Source organism: Odocoileus virginianus, chromosome 8 (genome assembly GCF_023699985.2).
Source record: "Odocoileus virginianus isolate 20LAN1187 ecotype Illinois chromosome 8, Ovbor_1.2, whole genome shotgun sequence".
NCBI lineage: Eukaryota > Metazoa > Chordata > Mammalia > Artiodactyla > Cervidae > Odocoileus > Odocoileus virginianus.
The window spans coordinates 11743880-11769931 of NC_069681.1; the positions used below are offsets into that span (position 1 = coordinate 11743880).

The window sequence follows — 26052 nt, forward strand, 5'->3', positions numbered from 1 at the left end:
TCTTGCCCTTGGCTTTCATTTTAAGTAGAGCCAGCTCATAAGGGCAGAGAAACTCTTTCTCATGTTTTTCCTGGAAGACAAAGTATGGGCCTGTGATCACTAAGTATGCTTTGCGGTCTCAAGTTCATTGTCTACCAACTCACATCATTTTATTTTGTTCCTAGACTTAACTACTTCGAACTCCAGGAGTTGGTAGTACAATATACCCAACAATTCCTTCCATTTAGGTCAGGTGACAAAATGACAACTCAGGTAACATGGTGGCCCCAAACAGAAATGACATGCAGTGTCAGAGTGGACACTGCATATGGTCAAAGTCTATGTCATTTCTCTAGGTTGCTTTCTTCTTAAGAAATGTGAAGAGGGCACAAGATAAATCTGTTTCCCAGCTCACAGGCCTCATTGAGGCTGACTATCCAGTTTAAAACCACACTAATTACAACTGCAACAACTTCATGAGCAGCATGATCAAAAACTTAAGTCTCTTTTTCCTGCAATATGTTGCTTTTGAACTTGACAGCAAGTATGCAGTTCTCAATGGTGCTTGTGCGTGTTCAGTTCCTCAGTCGTGTCTGACTCTTGGTGACCCCATTGACTGTAGTCCACCAGGCTCCTCTGTCCATAGGGATTCTCCAGGCAAGAATACTGAAGTGGGTTGCCATGCCCTCCTCCAGGGGATCTTCTCGACCCAGGGATAGAACCTATGTCTCCTGTGTCTTCTGCTGCGGCAGGCAGATTCTTCACCCCTGCACCACCTGGGAAGCTCTCATCGGTAGCTGGGTATAATTGTTAATTTCATGGAACCTGTAAGCATCTGCCTCCAAACAAATCCTGGTGGTAGCACTAACTAAATCTTAGGGATCTTTGACTTTCTGGGCCTCAGTTTCATTTTCTGTAAAATGGAGGCAGAGGACTGTTTTAAAGGAAAGAACGATGGCTTATTAACTGAGTCAGTAACGAGTGAGGCAATAAAGAGAAAGTACACTGACTAGTAGCCAGAACACAGTCAGTGTCGGGTTTAATGCTCACTGTTATGATTTCAAAATGTTCCCTTCACCAGAGACAGGAAGCAGCAGGGAATGTTATTGGCTTCTGTTATGGATGCCATCTCAAACTTCTTCTGCTTTCTTTTTTTTTCTTTCCAGAATATGTTGGAAATTATAAGCAAACATGCAAGTGATGCATGTATATTTAGTTTCACATACAACCTCATTGTTACTTCCTGGCGTGCTTCCAAGGTATCTTACAAGTTATCAATCTCACCAGCACAGAGTGTGTTTTCTGACCACTTCCCCTTTGCAATTAAGGACTCTGACCACTCGCTTACGCAGACTGAGACCAGCATCCGTAACCCCAAAGGAGGTCAGAAACCCCCAGCTCTTGCCGCCGAGGGGGCTAGATGAGAACCCGACACCGTGTGTTTCAGGGCTGTGGCTACAACTGTGACCATAGGAACTGGGAACACCCACCAACACCCCGTTTCCCCCAGCCCCACTTCCTTCGCTTCAGTGCCATTAAGTATGGTTGCAGTGCCTTTGTGAATGTTTTGAGTGGAGTTAGGTTTCTGGTGTTTATTATTGAATTGCTAAAGATCTGGAGAGAAGACAAACAGACAAATGGACCAGCAAAGCGGGAGACAGAAGACACCCTTGGAGGATGAGCACCAAGTGCGTATCTGGGGTCCATGAAGGTCTGGGCTCTCACCAGAGCCTCAGGCTTTTGTCAGCTGCTCTGCAAATAAAACCTGCCCTAGACACACAGACAGGAGGCTCTGTTTGACTAGGAGACCTGCCACTCTGGCCCTGCAGATAGCAGGTCATAGTCAGGGGGGTGGTGAGTTTTCCTGTTTACCTTCCACCTTCACGCAAGTATTGAAGGCAGGGCCTGGGGAGGGCCTGGGAGGGCCCGCTCTTCTCCTCTTTTCCAGACGGGGTTTCGATTAAATCTCAGCCATTGCCTGTTTGCTCTCTGCATCGCCTCCCCTCAGCAGCATGCTGAACACAGAGAAGATAAGCTCACAGAAACTTCTCTTCTGAGTTTGTGGGAGGGCTTGAGAGTCGGGCTGGTCAGGCTAGCAGATGAAAGGCCAGGCTGCACTGTGTCGTCCACAGGCTCTCCCAGCTGGGCAGGAAGGCTTCCCCATCTGATTTCTTGGAGCCTTTTACATAAACTCATTCAGCCACAGGAACTAAACCCACGTAGGGGGAGGCTGTGTCTATGCTCTTTGCCATTTGCAATCCCAACATCTACCACATATGTGCCTGATGCATATCAGATTCTTCGTGCATGCTCGTTGAATAATAAATGAATGTCTATTTTTTAACTTTTTATTTCATATTGGAATATAGCTGATTGACAATGTGATGATAGTTTCAGGTGTCCAGCAAAGTGATTCAGTTATACACGTACACGTATCTATTCTTTTTCAAAGTCTTTTCCTATTTAGGTTGTCACATAATATTGAGCCGAGTTTCCTGCGCTATGCACTAAGTCCTTGTTGGTTATCCACTTTAAATATAGCAGTGTGTACATGTCAATCCCAAACTCCCTAAATATCCCTTCCCCTCTGGTAAGCATAAGTTCTTCTCTAAGTTTGTGAGTCTCTTTCTGTAAGTTCATTTGTATCATTTATTTTTAGATTCTACTTAAAAGTGATATTGATAGCAATATCATGCAATATTTCTCTTTCTCTGTCTGACTTACTTCACTCAGTATGACGATCTCTAGGTCCATTCATGTTGAATAAGTGTCTACTAATAGACACATTTTGGCTATCTGCCACAAAGAACTGACTCATTTGAAAAGATCCTGATGCTGGGAAAGATTGAAGGCAGAAGGAGAAGGGGACGACAGAGGATGAGATGGTTGGATGGCATCACCAACTCAATGGACATGAGTTTGAATAAACTACGGGAGTTGGTGATGGACAGGGAGGCCTGGTGTGCTGCAGTCCATGGGGTTGCAAAGAGTTGGACACAGCTGAGGGACTGAACTGAACTGAACTGAATAGACACATACACAACAATCGATATAGTCTAGACTTAAAATATCCAGTCCCACTGTCTTCATACGTACATTTATATACAATCATGCTAGATTTTTGGTTTAGTCAGTATAGTCACTGTGCCTGTTTTTTCTTGTTTATTGTTGAAATGGGGATGGCAACCTTCCAAGGGCTGGGGAGAGAATACGTTTGAGAGCATCTCATGATTTCCTGGGAGAATGGACTCCAAAGGCTTTCCATCATAGTTGAAAAATCTTGAAGTGTGCAGGCTTCTGCATCTAAGATAGACTATATATTCCTTGGGAGTCTAGAATCTTATCACTCCTTTGAGAGGGTATTAATGTTTAAAGAAACTGAAGTCACTGGACCTGGTGGGGGGATGAGTGGCACACTTTAAGATTATGAAAGATCATGCTCTTTGAGAATGATGTTGGCTGCAAGAGTATAAATTATAGCTTAAAGAGCCTTAAAATTTTATCTTTTCATCTCAGAATTCTTCTAGGAATATAGCCTAAAGATATAATATGGAAATCAGCAAAAGATCCATACCCAGTAAAGTTCATCACATCATGACATATGAGAGCCAAAAGCTGGAAACAATTTTAAAGTCCAGCAAGGGGCAATGGCTACGTAAATTACGGGGTGTAATCATTAAAGTGGATGATAGAGCACTTCTTTGTGGCCATGAATATTGTCTGTCCCTAAAGAACAAACTACTCAATTCATAAGTTTTTTAAAAAAAAATGATGTACTTAATACGTGTTCCATCTTTGGAACACTACTTCTTCCTACTCTGACCCTAACCCCAGGACTTTAGGGATTAGGGGGATTTTAGAGATACAATGAGTCAATTTGATGCACAAATAATCTGCAATTTAAAATCAAAAGCTTAAGGATTTATTTTTAGTGTCACCAAATAGCTGTGGATGTTAAACATGACAGCCAAAAAAGAAAATAGGGCCCAACTTTTACTTATCAGGGTAATATTTATTTATGAAGAGTATTTATTCATTTGGGCTTCCCAAGTATCTCAAGGGCTTCCCTGGTAGCTCAGATGGTAAAGAGTTGGCCTGCAATGCCGGAGACCTGGGTCTGATCCCTGGGGTGGGAAGATCCCCTGGGGAAGGAAATGGCAGTCTCAAAGGGTGGAACACGACATAGAGACTAACACGCTCACTTCAAGTGGCTCAGTGGTAAAGAGTCTGCCTGCCAGTATAGGAGACGCAGAAGACGTGGGTTCAATCCCTGGATTAGGAACGTCCACTGGAGAAGGAAATGGCAACCCACTCCAGTATTCTTGCCTGGGAAATCCCATGAATAGAGGAGCCTGGTGGGTTACAATCAGTCCATGGAGTTGCAGAGTTGGATATGACTGAGCAATCAAGCATGCATGTATTTATTTGTGGAAAGGAATACTTAAAACAATTTCAAGAAAAAAGCAAGACACACATATTCTCATACAATGCAATCTAAACAATGCAGATATTTATATGAATATACAGATAGTCACATGCTAAATTATTTATGTGAATTTCATCAGTGAGATATAATGAGTGATTCAGTTCAGTTCAGTTCAGTCGCTCAGTCGTGTTCAACTCTTTGCTACCCTGAAGGGCAGCACGCCAGGCCTCCCTGTCCGTCACAAACTCCAGGAGTTTACTCAAACTCATGCCCATCGAGTCAGTGATTCCATCCAGCCATCTCATCCTCTGTTGTCCCCTTTTCCTCCTGCCCTCAATCCCTCCCAGCATCCAGATCTTTTCCAATGAGTCAACTCTTTGCATGAGGTGGCCAAAGTACTGGAGTTTCAGCTTCAGCATCAGTCCTTCCAATGAACACTCAGGACTGATCTCCTTTAGGATGGACTGGTTGGATCTCCTTGCAGTCCAAGGGACTCTCAAGAGTCTTCTCCAACACCACAGTTCTAAAGCATCAATTCGTTGGCGCTCAGCCTTCTTTATAGTCCAGCTCTCACATCCATACATGACTACTGGAAAAACCATAGCCTTGACTAGATGGATATGTTGTCTAGGTTGGTCATAACTTTTCTTCCAAAGAGTAAGCACCTTTTAAGCATGGTTGCAGTCACCATCTTCAGTGATTTTGGAGCCCCCAAAAATAAAGTCTGAGACTGTTTTCACTGTTTCCCCATCTATTTCCCATGAAGTGATGGGACCAGACACCATGATCATGGTTTTGTGAATGTTGAACTTTAAGCCAACTTTTTCACTCTCCTCTTTCACTTTCATCAAGAGGCTCTTTAGTTCTTCTTCACTTTCTGCCATAAGGGTGGTGTCATCTGCATATCTGAGGTTATTGATATTTCTCCCTGCAATCTTGATTCCAGCTTGTGCTTCTTCCAGCCCAGCATTTCTCATGATGTACTCTGCATATAAGTTAAATAAGCAGGGTGACAATATACAGCCTTGACGTACTCCTTTTCCTATTTGGAACCAGTCTGTTGTTCCATGTCCAGTTCTAAGTGTTGCTTCCTGACCTGCACACAGGTTTCTCAAGAGGCAGGTCAGGTGGTCTGGTATTCCCATCTCCTTCAGAATTTTCCACAGTTTATTGTGATCCACACAGTCAAAGTCTTTGGTGTAGTCAATAAAGCAGAAATAGATGTTTTTCTGGAACTCTCTTGCTTTTTTGATGATCCAGTGGATACTGGCAATTTGATCTCTGGTTCCTCTGCCTTTTCTAACACCAGCTTGAACATCTGGAAGTTCTCGGTTCACGTATTGCTGAAGACTGGCTTGGAGAATTTTGAGCATTACTTTACTAGCGTGTGAGATGAGTGCAATTGTGCAGTAGTTTGAGCATTTCTTCTTAATATTTTAATATATTTTTTCATATAGGGGCATATAGCTTTTTAAGTTAAAAATTTATAGTAAAATTATTAAAATGACATTGTGCTGGATTGGGTTAACTACCAAGGAGAACATATTGATGGAAAATGCTTTTAAATACTTGAAATGAGATCCTTGGGTAAAATGTGTGCCTACTTGCTCTGGAGAGTTATGGAAAAAGGATACCCACTTTTTTCCCTGAAAGTTTAGTGAATCTGAGGGGTGGGCAACCTAGATCATTGATACCTCTTGTGTTCTAAATATCTGTTAAATTACGGAGACAGAGCAAGGATAATTTAGTGTTGCAGCATGCAATGATCATTTTTTTTCTCTTGACCACGGTTTTTCTGGCAAGTGCTTTACTATTGACATGGCTTGAAAATTTATCCCAAGGACATAGCTCTGTTGGTAAGTGCTCTATTGTTTAACCACTTTTCTACATTCAAGTCCCCTTTCAGTATAAGCCCCTGATAGAGATGGTGGAACTCTTGAGGGCTGAGTTCATCTACTTTTCCCAAGGCTTCCTATGCATTGTGCAGTGGGAGGTGCTAATGGATTAGATGACAGCTTTAGATAACAAAGCCAGAAGCAGCTTAAGCTGAATGTTTTCTTACCTTGCAATTGGCTGTGATCTCTACTCTCAAACCCTGAGGTCCAGCTTTCTCAGGAATATAGAGCCAGACTAGGATAGGCATCAGAAGAGGACAGGAGAGTCTCCTAAGGTTTTCAGTTGCCTTTGAGGTTCTCAAAATATTGTGACCCTGTGGACTGTAACTCTCCAGGCTCCTCTGTCCATGGGATTCTCCAGGCAAGAATACTGGAGTGAGTTGCCATTCCCTCCTCCAGGGGATCTACCCGGCCCAGGGATGGAACCCATGTCTCCCACACTGCAGGCAGATTCTTTACCATCTGAACCACCAGGGAAGCCCAATATGGCAACACTAAATAACAAATGGAATCACATACTTGGGCAAAAAAATACATCTCTTGAATAAAGTTAAAGGCAATATCATTCATTTCATTAACAATTTCAGTTATTTGGGGGCAGGAAATGGAAGAAGAGTGTGTTATGGAGCAGGAATTTTATTCCCTGGGATTCTGACAAACTACCACTTGGACCAGAAGCAACCCATGGCAGTCTTCATTTTCCTAAAGCCAACTTTGGGAGAATTGGCCTGGATGCTGGGGACCCCTCAGAGCCTTCCTGGCCTCTCCTGGGACAGTCTGGATCCTGAAGATGCTTCCTAATTTATTCTGGGCAATGGGAAAAGAGGGAGCCAAGAGAGAGAAGTAGCAAATGAATTGTTGTAACTTACTTGCGACATTTTGGGTAAAGGTGTCCAGGGGAGGAAAAACAGCGCCTTAGTGTTTCTTCTGGCTGTGTGTTCAGGATAGTAAAAGGAAGATGGGCGGTAAAGAGGTCAGATCCCTACCAAGAAGTTTATGGCCCTATACAGAGATGGAGCTGGAAAAGGTCTGTGATCATTTATTGGGGCTGCCGTAGCAAGGTCATGGACTAGGGGCTTAAACAACAGAAATCCATTTTCTCACAGTTACAGAGGCAAGAAGTCTGAGATCAAGGTGTCAGGAGGGTCAGTTCTTCCTGAGGGCAGTGAGGGAAGGATCCGTCTCGGGCCTCTGGCTTTGGCTTCACGCCATATGCCCTATGTATGTGTTTGTATCCAAATTGCCTCTTCTTATAAGGACCCCAGTTACATCAGATTAGGGCCTACCCTAATAATTTCATTTTAACTTAATTACCTCTCTTCAGACCTTATCTCTAAATATGATCACATTTTGAAGTACTGGGGGTTAGAGCTTCAAAAAATACTAATTTTGATTTGGTTTCTATGGCATTCTCCTCCATTCTAAGTAAGGTGCTTTTATGTATAAGAGACTCATTGGAAAATACCCTGATACTGGGAAAGATTGAGGGCAGGAGGAGAAGGGGGCGACAGAGGATGAGATGGTTGGATGGCATCACCGACTCAATGGACAGGAGTTTGAACAAACTCCAAGAGGTAGTGAAGGACAGGGAAGCCTGGTATGCTACAGTCTATGGGGTCGCAAAGAGTGGGACATGACTCAGTGACTCAACAACAACTTGTAAATATGCTAGAGTAGATAGCCTTAGAAATATTCCACAGTGCCTTAGAAATACTGGTGTTTTTTAATGAAAACATCTTTATTTTTCCCAAAACATAAGAGTTTGCCAAATTGAATAAAATTAGTTCTAATCTCAAAAAAATATAAATTTGGGAGGATATACAATTCAAGCCATAACAAAGCCCCTTCATTTCTGGCTGTGGTAGACTCTGGCAGAGGAATATTTCTCAGTCTTTAGAGTCTATAGGTCTGGGGTTCTCCACTCTTTATACTAGTGGGAGAGGGGTGGAGAAAACCAACCAGCAAACACACTGCATGCAAAACTTCAGTCTTACAACAGGCACTGCGTGAACCACCCACTCAACCCCAGCCTAGACTGGGGACCTGCTCTCCTTCTAAATGGAGCAGTTGCAGAAAAAGCAAAGTTCTATGGTGAATCCAAAATAGTCCGAAACTATGAAGCTGGGCAGTTTGGCTGTGTGGTGGAGCCCATTAATTATAGTGTGTCCTGATCCTGTTTATTTGTCTAAACTCTTCCTGGTGTGGCAGAAACGCCCCGCTCAGGCATTAAGCAACAAGAAAGCGACAGCCCCGGGAGCGATAGGCGTCCGCCTGAGGCTGCAGGTCTTGGTGGGGAGGAGCGGGAAGGCACGCCGCATCTCCCTGGGCTGGGGCCCTGGGTGACAGAAGTTCAAGGGTCCCCTGGAGAGAGACGTTCCTGAGGGCCGGGGTGGGTTGCCCGGAGTGGTCGCCAAGACCAGCTGCCATCTTGTTTATCATCAGTCAAATGCTTTTCGAGCAAAACCGATGGGTTGTGAGCCAGGGGGTTGGGTGACGAGGTGAAAGGAGCACAAATCCTTTCCTAAAATGCCTTTTGTCCCTGTCCCAGACTGCGGTAAAAGAGAGCAAGGACCAGCTGGTCAGACTTGTTTGTTTAAGCTGTTGACTAATCTCTGAGTTCATGGGCTGAGTTGGTTCATGAAGTTCTTGAACTTTTATTATCCTTGGACCTTCGGTGCAGTAAAAATGAAATAAGAAACTGGTGCTTTTCTTTAAAAGGAACGTATGGGATGGAGTGAATGAGATGTTTGAATTCAGAGACTCAAGGGATTCAAAGAAAATTTGTGTGATGTTTTTTTGACAGATACCCTGTGTCAGGCACCATGCTAGGATATGGAACTGGAGTCAAGTTGAATTTTCTTCTCAACTCTGTCGAGAACTCTACTCCTGTGGGCTGGCTCTAGAGTTATTGGGTCATAGTGACCCTGAGTTTCTGTGAAATGATGTTTTAAATGCAAAATACTAAGAAGAATTTCTAAATCAGCGTTAAAGAAAAATGAATACAGATCTGTACTTTCCAATATGGTAGCCACCTATCTCAATGGCTGACGAGGGGCTGAGGAAACTAGTTTCCTCAGTTTCACTAGCCACACTTCAAACGCTCCCTAGCTATACTTGCCTAGTGGCCACCATACTGGATGACACAAAATCAAGAACATTCTCATCACAGTAGAATGCTCTGTCTACACCAGTGTAGACAATGAACGAAGAAATACAGATTCATGTGGAATATTTATCACTTCAAAACATTTTGCCAACTGCTGCTTATGACATCTGGAAAAGCCAGGTAAGATTTTACCTTTATATCTCAAGACTGGAAATAACTTTAAAGATTACCTAGATTATCTACCTAGCTGACGATTAATCCACTCTGCAACAATCCTCTGTCTATTTGGGGGCTGAAAATTCTGAGAATAGACAACTGCTTTACAAGGCATTGGATTTTGTTCTGTGAATTCCCCCTAGTCCAAAATGGCTGGTATAATTCAGTACAAGGCCTTTAGAAATGTTACTTTTTTTCTTTGAAAATATTAAAGAAGTCCATATTCTTATTATACCTTTTATAGATGCCTCACACAATATTATTATAATAGTGTATAGGAAGAATAAATGTCAAATGCAAATACAAATGTCAGTAATAAAATGAGGTTATGCGTCAACAAGGACCCACTGTAGAGCACACGGAAATCTGCTCCATGTCAGGCGGCAGCCTGGATGGGAGGGGGTTTGGGGGAGAATGGCTACATGTGTATGTATGGCTGATCCTTTCACTGTTCACCTGACATTATGACAACATTATTTGGTAATTGGCTATTCCCCTATGCAAAATAAAAAAATTTTTTTTTTTTTTAAAATGAGGTTATGCAATTGTCTGCTCTGTGTCCTGTGGTATGCTTACAACAACTTAAAATTAGGTTTGGACATACTAACACAAAAGGCCAAACAGATGACTTACCACTAATACTGATCTTACACATTTCTCAATGATTTTCTTTCTCAAAAATATTTCACCATTGAAAAATGAAGGGATTTTCCAAATAAAAAGTTAAGTTTACTTTTTACAACTCCCATGTCATCAGAATGAAGAATTCAAGCATGATGAAAATATGTCCATAGAAGTCTAGGCTTAATGAAGCAGGGCATACCGACACAGCCAACCGTCGATGAGGGTCTTGTCCTCAGCCCTGGAGCACTGACCCTGGTCATCGCGCCCCGAGGCTCACCGGCTGTGCAGATCCGCAGCCACTGTGCTGTGCAACGCTTACCTGTTCAATCATTCTTCCAACTCGTCCACTGCTCCCACCGGCCATTTCTCACTGCGGCTGGCTATCCTGTCCTATAAGGGCGATTTTCTTGATTCGATGCTTCTGTTTCTTAGGCACAGAATTTATGTTTGAAGATAAGAACCTGAAACAATTATTCTTCTCAGATTCCTAATTACTGCCACTAAATACAGCGCAGAGACTTTAGGACAGATCTCTTTCTTAGTGTCTTTCCTCTTACTTCCGGTCCTGACTGATGATGACAGAAAATCTCCTTAGCTGATAAATGATGCTGCATAGTACTCACAATAATAATATCAAAGAGAAGAAGAGGAGGAGTTAGGAGAAGAAGAAAGAGAAGGGGGAGCGGGGGAGGGATGAGGAGGAGCAGGAGGAAAGAAGAAAAATGAGAAAAACAGCAACATACATGGCACCAGTCACTGGCAGGAAACAGAAACCTGTGGGTATCATTGACTTGGTCCCTATTCCACACAGTCCACAGCCAGCCAGTCACCAAAGCCAAGGCTTCCCATTTCCTAAATGGCTCTGGAACCCATCACTTCTCTCTACTCCTCTTGCCATCACCTGTGTACCCAAGTGGGCGATCAGAGAGGAGACCATCTGAAGACAGTATTAAGTGGACTCCATCCATGTAGATACAGAGAACACACTTATGCACAAGGGCGGGGGAGAGGAGAGAAAGGGTGAGATAAATGGAAAGAGCAGAATGGATGCGTCTACACCAAAATATGTAAACAGACAGCCAATGGGAATTTGCTGTGTGACTCGTGGAACTCATGCTGGGGCTCTGTGACAACCTGGAGGGGTGGGAGAGAACGGGAGGTGGGAGGGAGGCTCAAGAGGGAAAGGATGTATGTTCACCTATGGCTAATTCATGTTGATGTATGACAGAAGTCAAACTGATATTATAAACCTATCATCAATCAATTAAAAATAAATATTTTTAAAAAGTAAAGTCAGAAAAACTTAGCATTAAAAAATTAAATAAATAAAAGGACCCCATCTGAAAAAGGGCTTTCAGCCAGAGGCAGACTGTGGTCAGAAGACAATGGGATGTGGTTATTAGCTGTAGAAACTGAGAGGGAGAATTGTAAATATTTAGCCAGAGGAGGGGGATCAACGGAGACAGTGAAGGGGGGATAATGCACTTTTTTTTCTTTTTGCATTTATTAGGTTTCTTTTCTTTCAATGTAATTGTGACATATGTCTTAGAATGTAAGCTCTATGGGGACAACATCATACTTCCTACGCCCACCACAGTGCCAGACTCATTGCTGGTGTCCAGTAAATGCTTGTTGCATGAATAATTATCAGCATGAACAAAAATGCAGGGGTTTGAAATAAATGGTACAGTGTATAGGGAAATTATAACTTATTCTTTATGTTCTAAAACTAGAACTTTAAGTATAAGGCAGAGAGTGAGAGGAGATGAGGCTAAAGGTACAAGTGGGAAAAAATTAAGAAGGCGTTTGTAAAGAGCTCGGATTTTATCTGAAGTGATCATAGGCCACTGACCAGTTTCAGATGGGAGAATGACACAGCCAGCTGCACATAATTAGATTCTTCTGGAAGCAGGCTTAAGTGGCAGAAGGTTGGCGGCCAAAAAGACAGCAGGGAAGCCATTGTAGTACCATAGGCAAGAAATGACAAAAATCTAATGCTGATTGAGAGACAAATAGCAGGGAACAATAACTTTGGGATGATGGCAGCATCAGCAAATACCTTTGTCACCGTCTGACTCTCAATAAAACAGACAATATGCAGGAGGCTTACCTGAAATTTCACATCCTGAGGACTCAGTAGAGAAACAGAAAAGCACAGGTAATTTCTGGACAAAATTACTCATGGCAATGTGTAGATCTAAGAATTAACGGATTCTATAAAATCTTAAGAAATAATCCCATAGCTTACTGAGAGACTCTGGCCAGGTGATACCCATGCAGCCTGAAACACACTGGGAATTACTTGAATCCCACCAGCCCTTCCTAACTCAGCCTCCTGGTGAGGAAACATCTTTTTTAAACAACAACAACAACAACATTGGAGTATAATTGCTTGACAATGCTGTGTTGGATTCTGCCATACAACGAAGTGAATCAGCCGCGTGTATACAGACATCCCCGCCCCCTTGAGCCACCCTTCCGACCTGGCCCGTTCAACCCTCCAGGTCAGCACTGAGAACTGAGCTGAGCTCCCTGCACTATACGGGGCTCCCCTTTCATCCCCACTTCCTGTGTGTCCACCACTGCCTAAGATGCCTCCAGTAACCGATACACACAGATCAAAACGTCACTGAAAGGACCTCAGAAACTTGAAAGAGGAACCAGCCCAAGTAAACAAAAGAACTGCCTTTCAGAGAAGAGATGAATGTAAAAATAGTTGTAAGGAGAATTCTTAAAGAGACATAAGAAAGTCTTGCAAAAGATCAATCAGAGAGGGAAAAAAAGACTTCTTAAAATAAAATTTAATTCTGAGTTTAAAAATTCAACAGATGACCTGAAGAATAGAATTGAAACTGCTGAAAAATGAAAACAAAGACCTAGAAGATCAAATGAAAGTGCATATTCATGATGAAAAGTAAAAATAAAAGAATATTACAAGTTAAATGATCATGAGATCATTACAAGCGATCATGAGAGATACATCTGAGAGACCCAATGTAGGGAAAATAGGATTTCCAAAGGGGAGGAAAGGAGAAATAATATTTACTTTCTGAGCAAAACTGAGGAGGGGAAAGATTCAGAAAACGTTTAGGAGATAAATACAGTGAGGTTCTTCACTATCATTAATCCCATTTGATGATGTTTTCAGAAATAGCTACAATCCCTTTGATTAATTCCTATATTTCCGAAAACTTTAGTTAAGAAGTCTAATACTCTAGATGATTTCATCTTAAGAATAAGTCTGAGATGATGTTAATTAGTTAAAAACCTATCAAACACAAACAACAGGTCCCACTGCACGGCACAGGGAAATATATTCAATATCCTGTGAGAAATCTTAATGGAAAAGAATATGAAAAAGAACATACAGATAGATAGATAGATCTCAGTCACTTTGTTATAGAGAAGAAATTAACACATTATAAATCAACTATACTTCAATAAAAAATTGTTTTAAAAAGCCCTATCAAACACTGTTGCTTCCTAAAAAGCTGGAGGTGAAATTACTTTAGATAGTTCCAGCATTGTGCATCAAGGAGACACACTGCTGCAGGCACGTATACTTCCTTTGTACATGATCAAGATTTTTTTTCACCTCCGCTTTGCCATTCAAGATTCCCTAGAGTCTCATAATTTACCATTAGCAATGCACTCCTGGACTTTCCTGGTGGCTCAGCAGATGGGAATCCACCTGCTGATGCAGGGGACACGGGTTTGATCCCTGGTCTGGGAAGATTCCACATGCCGAGGGAAAACTAAGGCAGTGTGCCACAAGTACTGAACGCTGCTCACTCGAGAGCCCGCGCTCCGCAACCAGAAAAGCCACCACAATGAGAAGCCCTTGCACCGCAACTAGAGAGTAGGGCCTCTCTCTGCAACTAGAGAAAGCCCACAGACGCAACGAAGACCCAGGGCAGCCAAAAATAAATAAATAAAGTTTTTTTAAAAAGAAATGCACTCCTTTAGGGATATGGCAGTAAATTTCAGGACTGAATGCAAACACAAAAGCTTAATTCAACTGCCTTTCGGCACAAATCAGTGTTAACTTGTTAGTTTATTAGTTCATTTGTTATCACAAGGGAACTTGATGAGAACAGATTGCTTATAAAGGGTCATGGAAATGATGGGTTAGATTTTTCAGGGAGGTCAGACCCAGATGGGGGATTTCAATGGCTCCTCAGAGAATCATTGAACAGCTTGGACCTGAGATCAGAAGAGACAGAGAGGCTCAGGGGAGAAAGAAGAGTGCGTCCAAAATAAAACTCACCATTTCTTTTTGCCCTAATCTACCTAACACCTAATTTTTCTCTTGTGTTCTCTTTCTTTAAGATTCACAGTGACTTGGGAGTTCCCTGGTGGCCCAGCGGCTAGGATTCTGGACTTTTACTGCCTTGGCCCAGGTCCAATCCCTGGTCTGCACAATACAACAAAAAAAGAAGATTCACAATGTCTGACTTCATCACTAAAACTTTTATATTCTTTATCTGGGTTTAGGGCACATCCACCCTGCTACCCCAGCCAATACTCCTGCAAGCCACCTTTCACGTTCAGCCATCAAGTTCTATTTTCTCTCTTACATATTTAAAAATGTCTCCAAGACCTTTTGATCAAGTGTTCGCCATATCTAACAGAACTAGGCTGTACTGTGTACAAAGTGCCAAGATGTGCCTCCATCCAACGGATTAGTGGCTCTCTAAATGTGGTCCTCAGACCTCTGAGGTCTCCAAGACCTTTACAAGGGCTCCTCAAGATCTAAGCTACCTTCACAGTCATACTAAGATCATAATTTGCTTTTCTACTCTGTAGGCATTTGCGCTGATGGGTAAGATGATGGAGCCAGGGCATAAAGCAGTACAGTTGATGCGGAAACTGTGTTATCGGTCATGTGTTCTTTGCTGCTACACACTTCAGAGTTGTTTTTTTTGACAGTTTCACGTAAGAATATCCTTGATGGAGTAAAAACTATTATTTTTGCTGTCTTAATACTTGAATACACATCTTTTTGTATTACATGGAACAAAATGGGATGTATGCTGTTAAGTACTTCTGCTACGTAACCATGACTGTCATGAGAAAGAGCACTCAAGTGATTGGTTTGAGTTGCAAGATGAATTAATGACAAACATTATGCTTTTCACACTGCGGTATTTGGCAGATGTTGTCTGAAAAATGAACAAAGTGAGTCTGCCAATCTAAGAAAAGCAACTGGCAGTATTTTTTGCCAAGACCATGCAAGCTTTCAAGGACAAATTAGAATTTCAAAAAACTCCTATTTGCCTCTCTGAACTTAACAGCTTCCCAATACTAAAAACTTTTCTGATAAACTCAGTGGTGATATTAGTGAATGCAGGTTTTGATATTATATAATGAAATAGGTCAATACTTAGAAAATCTGTGGGACTCAGTGAATTAATACTTTCCAAATGACCAATGCCTGATGTTACAAAGTCATTCCTGGGTAAAAGATTTATTCAAATAAAAATAGAGATAAAGATAGTCTTGAAATAGAGGAGGAAAATTTCACTGAAGGTTTTAGATTCCATAGTACAGATAATGGCTAAGAAGTGACCAGTTGTTGAGTTTGGCGGTAGTAGAAAAGGAAAACACCTTGTATAACTGTATCAGGAAAAGCAACTAAAATATTCCTCTTTTTTCTAACTATATGTTTGTGTGAGGCTGTATTTTCTTCATACACATTGAGGAAAAAAACGTGCCACATCAGAGTAGAGAAGCACTTAAGAAAATACAGGTGTCTTCTATTAAAGAGACTTGCAAGCATAAACAATCCTATTTACCTTTATTTTTATTTTGAAAGTGATACACATTTCATAAATGATGTTATATATTGTTACCACAAATGAGTAGACACTTCTCTGAATTTTTAATATGGTAAATATTGACAGCTACAGCCCACATTTTTAAAAAAAATACTTTTGGAAGTTTGCATTGTAAGAAAGTAAATTCTGAGACCAAAAACTTTGAAAGCTGCTACAGTATAGATAATTATATAAAACTGAAAGTCACCCAAGTTCAAATTTTCTTAAGTTCTATAAGCTTGATATTAAAATTTTACAGAATTAGCATTAAAATTTCTATATTTATGCCTCCTTATTGTCCAGGTATGATAGACCCTTACATTTGCTGCGTGTTTCCCCAGTTAAATTAGGTTATCAGTATAATTAGAGAGTGATGTTATTTGAGGCAGTTTCCTATTTAATACTTGGTGTTCAGCCCTCTGTTATCAGAATGTCAGAAACATATTATATTCTTTTACTTATTCATTCATCCCACAAACCTTCATGAAGCACTGTGAGAAGGCAGAAGGAATACAAAGGACATGATTTACCTCACGCAGCCTGCAGTCTAGTGGGTGAGGCAGAGACAGAGAAGAAAACGAAAGATCATGAAAAGAAGTTTCACAACTATGATAAACATATGCACATTGTGTCATAAAGAATCAGAAGTAGTGCTCATCCTGAGGGTGGTGGGCTAGCAGGAAAAGCTTCATAAGGACAAGGGACCTTAACTGAATGTTTGAAAATAGGGCAATAACCAGGTGAAAAAGTCAGGGCAGATCAATCCTGGCAGATGACATTGAATGAGCCAAAGATATAAAGGCATGAGGGATTTCCATGTGGCTCAGTGGTACAGAATTTGCCTGCCAATGCAGGAGATGCAGGTTCGATCCCTGGGTCGGGAAGATCCCCTGGAGGAGGAAATGGGAACTCACTCCAGTATTCTTGCCTAGAGAATCCCAAGGACAGAGGAGCCTGGCGGGCTACAGTCCCAGGAGGTTGCAGAGTTAGGCTTGACTGAGTGACTGAGCACACACAAAGGCAAGAAAATGCGAGGGTGCAAGCAGTCCTGTGTCGCTGGGGCATAAAATGTGAGGCTGGAGGGGAAAACATGAAGCAGGAAGGCAGTAGGAACCAGAAGATGATCTAAGACACAGTAAGCAGCTTGAGAGTTCACCTGATGGGCCAGTGGGGTTTAAGGGCACTCCAGGAAGCCCTGGCAAGAACAGAAAACTGCAGGCCTGTGGCGATAACTTGGACAGCCAGCATGATGCTTTAAGAAGGATTTGTATTGTACAGCACAGGGAACTCTGCTTGATACTCTGCAATAACCTAAGTGGGAAAAGAATTTGAAAAAGAACCGAGACATGTGGATGTATAACTGAATCATCTTGCTATACACCTGAAACTAACACAACACTGTCAATCAACTATACTCCAATACAAAATTAATAAAAATAAGTGGATCTGAATGGTTTTCTCCAATTTGACACAATCTTTAGCATCCTCCGTGGCCTCATTCAGGTCCCTCCTCTTCCGGTTCCTTTAGTCCCTCTCCGTTCCCCTGGCTACTGACTGTTTTACTGACATTCGGGCCATTTGTGTTGCACTGTCCATTCGTGTCCTATAGATGTTTCTTATCTGTTTGTTTGTTTGTTTTTTTTGACCCAACTTCGTTGCTTAAACCCTTGGTATGTGAAGCCTCCCTCCCCCTGGGAAAAAGATGAGAACTCTTTGGAAAACAGAGAATTCCAAATCCCCTTATTGGAGATTTACAAAATACATGTGTACATTAATGCCGCTGATAAGATCTGTGTTAAACAAAGTGCAACTACTGTGATTTTGTTTAATGCAGGATTTTCCAAATGAAGCCAACCATGGGGCCACCCCATTTATTAGGCGAATGTCAAGTAATTAGGGAGTGAAATGTTGCCAAGTGAACACATAAATTAATAGGTCGGAAAGTTTCATTACCATTGAAGAAGCAACTTGTGGATTGACAGTGGACTTTCCAATCCAGCCTGTGGGTGTCGGAACATCGTGGGATGGCATCTTTGGGATAAGAAAGGAAAATAACTGCCATGCGGTTAAGAGTGTCACATGAAGAATTCTGTAGGAACGTAATTTAGGGACTTATACATGAAGCTACTGGGTCTTCTTGTTGTTGCTGTTTAGTCGCTCAACTGTGTCCAACTCTTTTGTGAACCCATGTTCACAGGGTTCACAGGACTGGAGCCTGCCAGGCTCCTCTGTCCATGGGATTTCCCAGGCAAGAATACTGGAGTGGGTTGCCACTTCCTCCTCCAGGGGATCTTGCCAACCCAGGGACTGAACCTGAGTCTCCTGCGTCGGTAGGCAAATTCCTTACCGCTGAGCCACCAGGGAAGTTTGGGCCAAACACGACTCAGAGAGTTGAGGGAACGCCTTGTAATCTGAAGAGCAAGATGCCAAGGAATAAAAGACTTGTATAAAGCATTGAAAAATGGGACTTCCCTGGTGCTCCAGTGGTTAAGAATCTGTCTTCCACTGCAATGGACACAGGTTCCATCCCCGGCCCGGAACCTAAAATCCCACACGCCCAGGTCATCTAAGCCTGCACACCTTAACTACTCAGCCAGCACAGCAACGAAAGATCTCACACACCCCAACTGAGAGACCCGAGGCAGCCAAAAAGAAAGAAAGATTTTAAAAAACACTGAAAAAGAATGGATAGGGCTATACATTAAAATCACTGCGGGTTTAGTAGTTATCACACATTTCAAAAATCTTTGAACTCAATAAAGATTTGCAAAAAGGATGAAATAAAGACTTGTTTCCCAAAAGAAGAAAAATAATGAAGAGGAAGAGAGGAGAAACAACCCTGATCTCCCAAAGTGAACAAACGAGTAAGAAGAAACCCAGGACCTCGTGAAACAGACCCATGTTTGCTGTTTCTCCACCAGAGTTTGAAAGCTGTCTTCCCGTTTACCCCATCAAACTTGAGATGCATACACATATAAATGCGAAACGCAATTTTAAAAATTTACTTATTTTTAATTGGAGGACAATTGTTTTACACTATTGTGTTGATCTCTGCCAAACATCAACATGAATCAGTCACAGGTAAGCATATGTCCCCTCCCTCCCACCTCCCACCCCATCCCACCCCTCTAGGTTGCCACGGAGCCCTGGGTTTGATCTGAATTTGAACAAATCATTTCATTCGTTTGGGTGCTTTTTCACCCATCCTGGTTGCTCTTCTTCAAAGCGTGCTGAGTTCTAAGTGACCAATTGAGAACACAAACTTTGGTGACTCAGAGATGTGCCATTGTGAAAAATCTCCCCTCTTGGAAGTGCCCTTTAGAAAACTATGCAAAAAGAAGACACAAACTTAAAACACACGGACACAAAGTGAAAACATCCGAGCTTTTTAACCGTGTTTATGTTGGCCAGCACTTCCATTCTCTCCTACTGAAAAAGTATCAAAATCTGTGAGCAATGTTCATATATTCATTTTCTCACCAAGGCACAATTCTGAAGAGAGACTTTTAAAAAGCCCCAGAAAGTTTTCCTTAGCAAGGAAACCCAACATTTAAGGCCACCTCAGCTTTGTGTAACATTCTCCTTTCGTGATTGGCAGCAGGATGGGCCCTGCTGGGTGGCCCACCTCCGGAGTGTATACTCTTATTTTTAGGACATTGAAGGAAAATAACTCCTAAGCGGTAGGAATGGCAAATGACCCAACTCTCTTAACATCTATGGCCCTATATGTGGCGTTACTGGATCCTCTCTCTGTACCGTTTCTTTCTTCTTCTTTTTTTTTAAGTCTGACTTGGTTTCTATAAGCTTCCTGCTGCCAGATTCAAAATCTGGCTCATTTAAAGCCACTTTGAGGGTGCAGAAACCGGGGTTTGGGGGCGAGGGTTCTGGTTTCCTAAACTTGCCAAAATACATAATCAGAATCTATATTTGGAACCTGTATGCTAGAGGCTGCACCCTCAGTATTCCTGAGGATGCTTCCTGCAGAAAAAAATTTGGGGGGGGGGGGGTGGTCGTGGGAGGGAAGAGGAGGTGAGACAGACAGGAAGGGCCTTCAGACATCACCAAGCACCAAGTCCGACTTTTTAAATCCTGTAGGGGAAACTGAGGTTCAGGGATGCGGACGGTCTCAGGAACGTCTGTAAAGACACCTTCACCCTTGACCAGGCATTCCCTCGCCTCTCCCCCTACCCAGCTCTTGGACTTTCAGAAAGCCCATCTCCTCGACGTTCAGACGACGGGCAAGTGGTGTCTGGGAACCGCTGGACCAACCCACAGCCTCCACCCACGAGGGCCCCGACGGGGAGGGAGGAGGCCTTTCAGTGAGAGGGGCAGGGAGGGAGGGCGAAAGGAAGGAAGGCGAGCCCGGGGTGGGAGTGGAAGAGGCAGCTTCGCCCGGGGCGGGTTGGCTCGCGGGGCCAGCCCTCCCGAGGCGGTTTATAAGAGTTGGGGCGGCCGGGAGCCCTCCCCGCCGGTCCTCGCGCCCCCGGAGCAGCGCCCGGTTCTGAGCGCCCCGCGTCGAGGCCCGCCTGGCCGCGCGCCGGCTCCGCGCCGCCTTCGGACTTGAGCGCGCGGCAGCCCAGCCCCGGAGGGAGGCGAGCGCCCGAGCCAGGGGGCCGAGGGCCATGCGCCGCGCCAGCCGAGACTACACCAAGTACCTGCGCGGCTCGGAGGAGATGGGCGGCGCGGGCGCCCCGCACGAGGGGCCGCTGCACGCCCCGCCGCCGCCCGCGACCCCCGCGGCCGCCGCCGCCTCCCGCTCCACCTTCGTGGCCCTCCTGGGGCTGGGGCTGGGCCAGGTCGTCTGCAGCGTCGCCCTGTTCCTCTACTTCCGAGCGCAGGTGAGTGCTCGCCCCCCAGGGTCGCGCGGACGGGGCGCGCCTACCTCGACCCACCAGCACTTGGCAGGCGGTGGAGTTTGGTTCCCCCCAGCTGGGCTTCCCCGGATCTTGCATATTCCGGAGGGGAAAGGGACTCTTCAGAAAAAGAGAACGTGGGACTGGGGGTCAGCCGGGCGCGGGGCCCGAGCGCTGGCCTCAATCCCCGCGCGCGCAGCCTGGCCAGGTTGGTGAGCCCAGGCTGGGCTCGCCCGGAGTGGTGCGTTTGAATTTCCCCCGGCGAGACCGCATTGGTCGCTCACCTCTTTTGGAAACGATTACGCACTTTTCTCCCCTTCTGTATCCTCCTTGGAGCAAAGATTGAACTTATTGATGTTCACTTAGGAACAAAATGGAGCGTCTCCAGTTAGGCGTCACCGACCGTTTCCCTTCCCACCCACCCCCGGGAGGTTGTGGGGTCCTGGGGCTGGTTGCTTTACACCGTGCGGGGCTGCGCGCGGAGCCGAAGGCCGCAGTGCGTGCGCTGGAGCAGCCTCTGGCGCATCGGGTGGCGATGCCCAAAGCAGCAGATGGACCGAAAGCCACAGCGCGGCCAGGGACGCCTTGTCTTAGGAGACGGGCTCCTCTCGCTCGGGGTGAAAAGAGAGAAGGGCCCACGTGTCTTCCCACGAAGGTGGGCGGAGGAAGGAAGCGAGACGTGTGTGGAGGTGGTGAAGTTCTCTGCCCTGGCACTGCCTGGCGACGATCTAGCGAGTAACCAAGCTTTTCAAAGATGGGGAAACCGGCTAGGGACTGCAGAGAGATAGTAGAAAGGAAGGGGTAAATTTGTAACATTATGCTTTCTGGTGGTTTGTGCTCTTGTGTTTTCTTGGAAATTGCTGTGCAGTTGCTTGGATTCATTCAAATATTCTTGTCTGGTGCTGTGAACTCTTTCTCAAAGGAAGTGGGGGGCTGACTGTGCATTTTTTTTTTTTTTTATGGGAAAAGAGAGTTGGGTTTGGACTTCATTGGTTTTCAGATTCAAAGGTGATTACTAAACCAAATTGGATGCATCGAAACATGGCATTGCCTGGGTTGTACAGGTTTTTGACATGTGCCAGAGTCCTGAACTTGTAATCATAGACTTTTTGCGAAGTTTTCAGTATCCACTAATTTGCATTTTGTAGAACTTGTTTATGAACTGAGACAGAAGTAGACATACTATGCACAGTATTTTAGAAAATTTGTATATTAATAAAAATATTTTCCTGTTGAGAAAGTTTTTCTAAAACTACAACTTTCAAGTAGTTTACTTGCAACTCAGTCCGGTCCCACTCTTTGAGACCCCGCGGACTGCAGCATGCCAGGCTTCCCTGTCCTTCACTGTCTCCCTCCCTGAGTTTGCTCAGACTCATGTCCATAGAGTCGGTGATGCCATCCATCCATCTCATCCTCTGTCACCCCTCTTCTCCTCGTGCCCTCAGTCTTTCCCAGCATCAGGATCTTTTAGATTACACAAATCTATATGAAAGTGATGAAACATTTTTCTTTCATTGGACTGTGCTGCAGCCAAGAATGACTGATATATCCATTTTCTCATCTGGTGTGTGGTCCTGCCCCCTCCCCCATTTAATACTTATATACTGAGGGCCTGTACTGCACACGACACTATTCAGTGGTACAGAATATGAGTTAAGAATTGTTTAGTCAACATACAGTGTCCTCCTACTGTGTTGCACGCATGATGCCAGGTAATGATGGGGACTATAACAAAAGACTTTAAATTCCTAGTCAAATAAGAGAGAAGCATTGAGAAAAGAGAAGATGCAGTAGTTCTCTCTTTTTAAATTTAATTAATTAATTAATTTTTACTTCTTGGTCCTGGGGCATGTGAATTCTTAGTTCCCTCACCAGGAATCAAACCCAACTCCCCTGCATTGGAAGGGTGGTGTCTTAACCACTAGACCACCAGGGAAGCCCCAATGCTTTTCCATCTTTTATCTCTTCTAACACCTTAGCATTGTGGCATTTTCATAGCAGGAATTGTGAAGTGAGTATTCAGCACTGAAAGACCTAGGGGATGAATGGATTGTAGGGACCAGGAACCATGGAAATGTGACCATTTCAAAAACAATGACTTGCTGGACTGTTGAAGAAATTGACTTCTTTGTAGGGAGTCCCAGTATTAGTGGTCTGGTGGGCTGAGAAGTCTAGCCTTCTCATGATTGTTTAGCAGTCTTGACGTCACATGGATAACAGTGAAAACTTTCAACAATTTTTTCCAAAGTCCACATGTAAGTTAGTAAGCCTGGCTAGAAAAATTTCATTTGGAGAATTTAATGTCATTGAATTTCTGGGTACAGTTTTCCTAGATGTAATGAAGATGGGGATTCTTCAAAATTTATGCACAATGTATTAGCCATTATGCTGAACCCAGCTTTGGGCTGCATTTTTAAAAAGTTGCCTTCTTCAGTAACGAAGTAATATTTGGAGCAATGTTTTCATAGGAATATCGCACTAGATATGGTTAGGTTTTGCTGAGGATGATATCTAAAGGAGTCCTAGACATTTAGAGATACATTCAGAAGAAGTTACAAATGAAATAGAATGTTTGGAATTTGTTTCAAAATAATAACATGGTTGCTTATAGATGAAACAAGATGTACTGCTAACTGTTGAAACTCCATGGTCAGTACCTGTAGGTTCAGTCTACAATTCTTTACACTTTTACATTTGCTGGAAGCCTTCTTTGTAAGTTCTAGCTGGGAGAATAGACCCAGTTTGACCTGACACTGGTTGAACGTTTTCACTTACATCACTTCCTTTGGATGAGAACTTGGTACCAAATAAGAGATAGACTTTTGATTTCCACTCAGTTTGTGGGTCACTTACTTGGGATTCCTGAATGCTTTTGAGTTAGAATGAAATCATCTAATATCAGGTAGCATGTTTGCAGTTTACAGTAAAAAAAGAAAAGGAAAGAAAATGGAGCCAGTTTTATTGTTTTTGTTTAAAGGTGAGAGAGGGAAGTCCTGAAAATCCTCAGGAATCACAACATTGTTAATTAGCTATACCCCATTAAAAAAGCTCAAAGAGAAAACAGTTCAATTTAGTTTTAAATGCATTTAGAAAAATACCCCCAAATAATGTAAAAAAGAAAAAAATTATAGTGACAAAAACAAGTTTCCTTTCTCAAGTCATGTTTGAATAGTTAAAAGTGAATCTGCCTCCTGAATGTTTGCAGACTGCTTGTGCCTAGATTAAGAAAAAAAAAAAAATGAAAGTACTAGATCCAGTGTAGATTGGCTTTTCCCCCACCAACCTTGCCAAAGAAAAAATAGCATGTGGTTTGTGCTATATATTTACCACATAGTATTCATACTTTGGTTTACAAAGAAAAAAAACCCTTCCAAAAAGTTCCTTTTAAATATTGATGTGTATTTAAAAACACACATATACACACACAACATCCATATAGCCATATTCAAAGTTTAGAACTTAGCTATAAGATAAGTTTGTCAGAAAACGCAATCTCTCTTCCCTTTTAACTCTTTCCCCAAACCACCAGCATGCACACCAACCTCCCTGGGCTGTTCTTTACCCAAGAAGGGGAGCCATCACCACCAAAAGTCTGATGTGGAGGTGTGTGGGGGCTGTCGGCTTGAAAAAACAGAAAACAAAGTAGCGCAGATGGCAAGCATCCTGCCTCATTTAACCCTACAAGCCATGAAGCTTCAAGGAAGCTTTCAGACTGAGTTACTTTCATATGAACCACACCATCTGATAAACGTATTTTTGAAGTCCAGTTTAAATCAGATATTCAAGATTCACTTAATATTTTCAGTCATTTCTAGGTACAGTGAACTCATTTGTAAGTCAGTTTACTGTGATTTGGGGATTCCCTGGAGGCTCAGACAGTCAAGAGTCTGCCAGCACTGCAGGAGACCTCGGTTCGATCCCTGGGTGGGGAAGACCCCTTGGAGAAGGGCATGGCAGCTCACTCCAGTAATACTTGCATGGAGAATGCTATGGACAGGGGAGCCTGGTGGACCACAGCCCATGGGGTGCAGAGAGTCAGACACGACTGAAGCAACTTAGCATGCACGCACATGGCTGGCCCTGCGCCGCCGCACCTCTGCCCCGCCCTTCCTCCTGGTCTCCGTTTGCAGGCAAGGAGAGTTGCAAGGCCACCGGAATAACAGAGACATTTGGTTGTAGGTTAGAAATAAGTTTCTAAGACACTTGTACCCCTATGTTCATAGCGGCACTGTTTACATTAGCCAAGACATGGAAACAAATGTCCACTGACAAATGAATAGATGAAGATATGGTACATATAGATAATGGAATATTACTCAGCCATAAAAAGAATGAAACAATGGCATTTACAGCAACATGGATGGATCATTCTAACTGAAGTAAATCATATAAAGACAAATACCATATGATATCACCTATATGTGGAATCTAAAACATGAGGAACTTATCTATGAAACAGACACAGACTCAGACACAGAGATCAGACTTGTGGTTGCCAAGACAGAAGGTGTAGAAGGGATAGGTTGGGAGTTTGGGGTTAGCAGATGCAAACCGCTATATCTATCTATCTATTTATATAAAATGGAATCACTTTGCTGTGCATTAGAAAATAATACAGCATTGCAAATTAACAGTAATTCAATAAAATAAAATTTAAAAATAAGTTTCTAATGTATGACCCTTAAGTAAACAAAATAAGTGAGTATAATATCAAACTTAATGACATCACTTTCATTTGGGAAAATAACTGGTGATATTTATATATGATTAGCTCTAATTGTGCTTCCCAGATGACTCAGTGGTAAAGAATCCACCTGCCAATGTAGGAGATTCGGGTTTGAGCCCTGGGTCGGGAAGATCCCCTGGAGAAGGAAATGGCAACCCACTCCAACATTCTTTCCTGGAGAATCCCACGGACAAAGGAGCATGTAGACTGTGGGCTACAGTCCATGGCGTTGCAAAGAGTCAGACATGACTTAGCGACTAAACAACAAACAAGTCCTAACGAGACTGTCTGCAACAGTCGTTCTCACTTGCATGTTAGATATACTCGGGGAGAGAGATTCAGCTGACCTCAACTCTTAGGGATATTAATTAAATTGGCCCAGGGTGGGACCTGGGCCGGGCTGTTTTTTAA

The 26052-nt window shown here is 43.2% G+C and overlaps 2 protein-coding genes across 2 annotated transcripts in view; one reads left to right on the top strand and one right to left on the bottom strand.

The window, feature by feature from the left end:
- LOC110146790 (uncharacterized) overlaps positions 1-20686 on the bottom strand; it is a 31110-nt gene extending 10424 nt beyond the window's left edge. Inside the window, exons 1-2 of the mRNA XM_020907802.2 lie at positions 20251-20686; positions 18016-18093 (exon numbers count right to left, since the gene is read on the bottom strand). Coding sequence (XP_020763461.2) covers positions 18016-18093; positions 20251-20686 — 514 coding nt within the window. The remainder of the gene's footprint in view (positions 1-18015; positions 18094-20250) is intronic.
- The window catches only part of TNFSF11 (TNF superfamily member 11), a 42204-nt gene continuing 36804 nt past the window's right edge, over positions 20653-26052 (top strand). Inside the window, exon 1 of the mRNA XM_020907801.2 lies at positions 20653-20900. Coding sequence (XP_020763460.2) covers positions 20685-20900 — 216 coding nt within the window. The 5' untranslated portion in view covers positions 20653-20684. The remainder of the gene's footprint in view (positions 20901-26052) is intronic.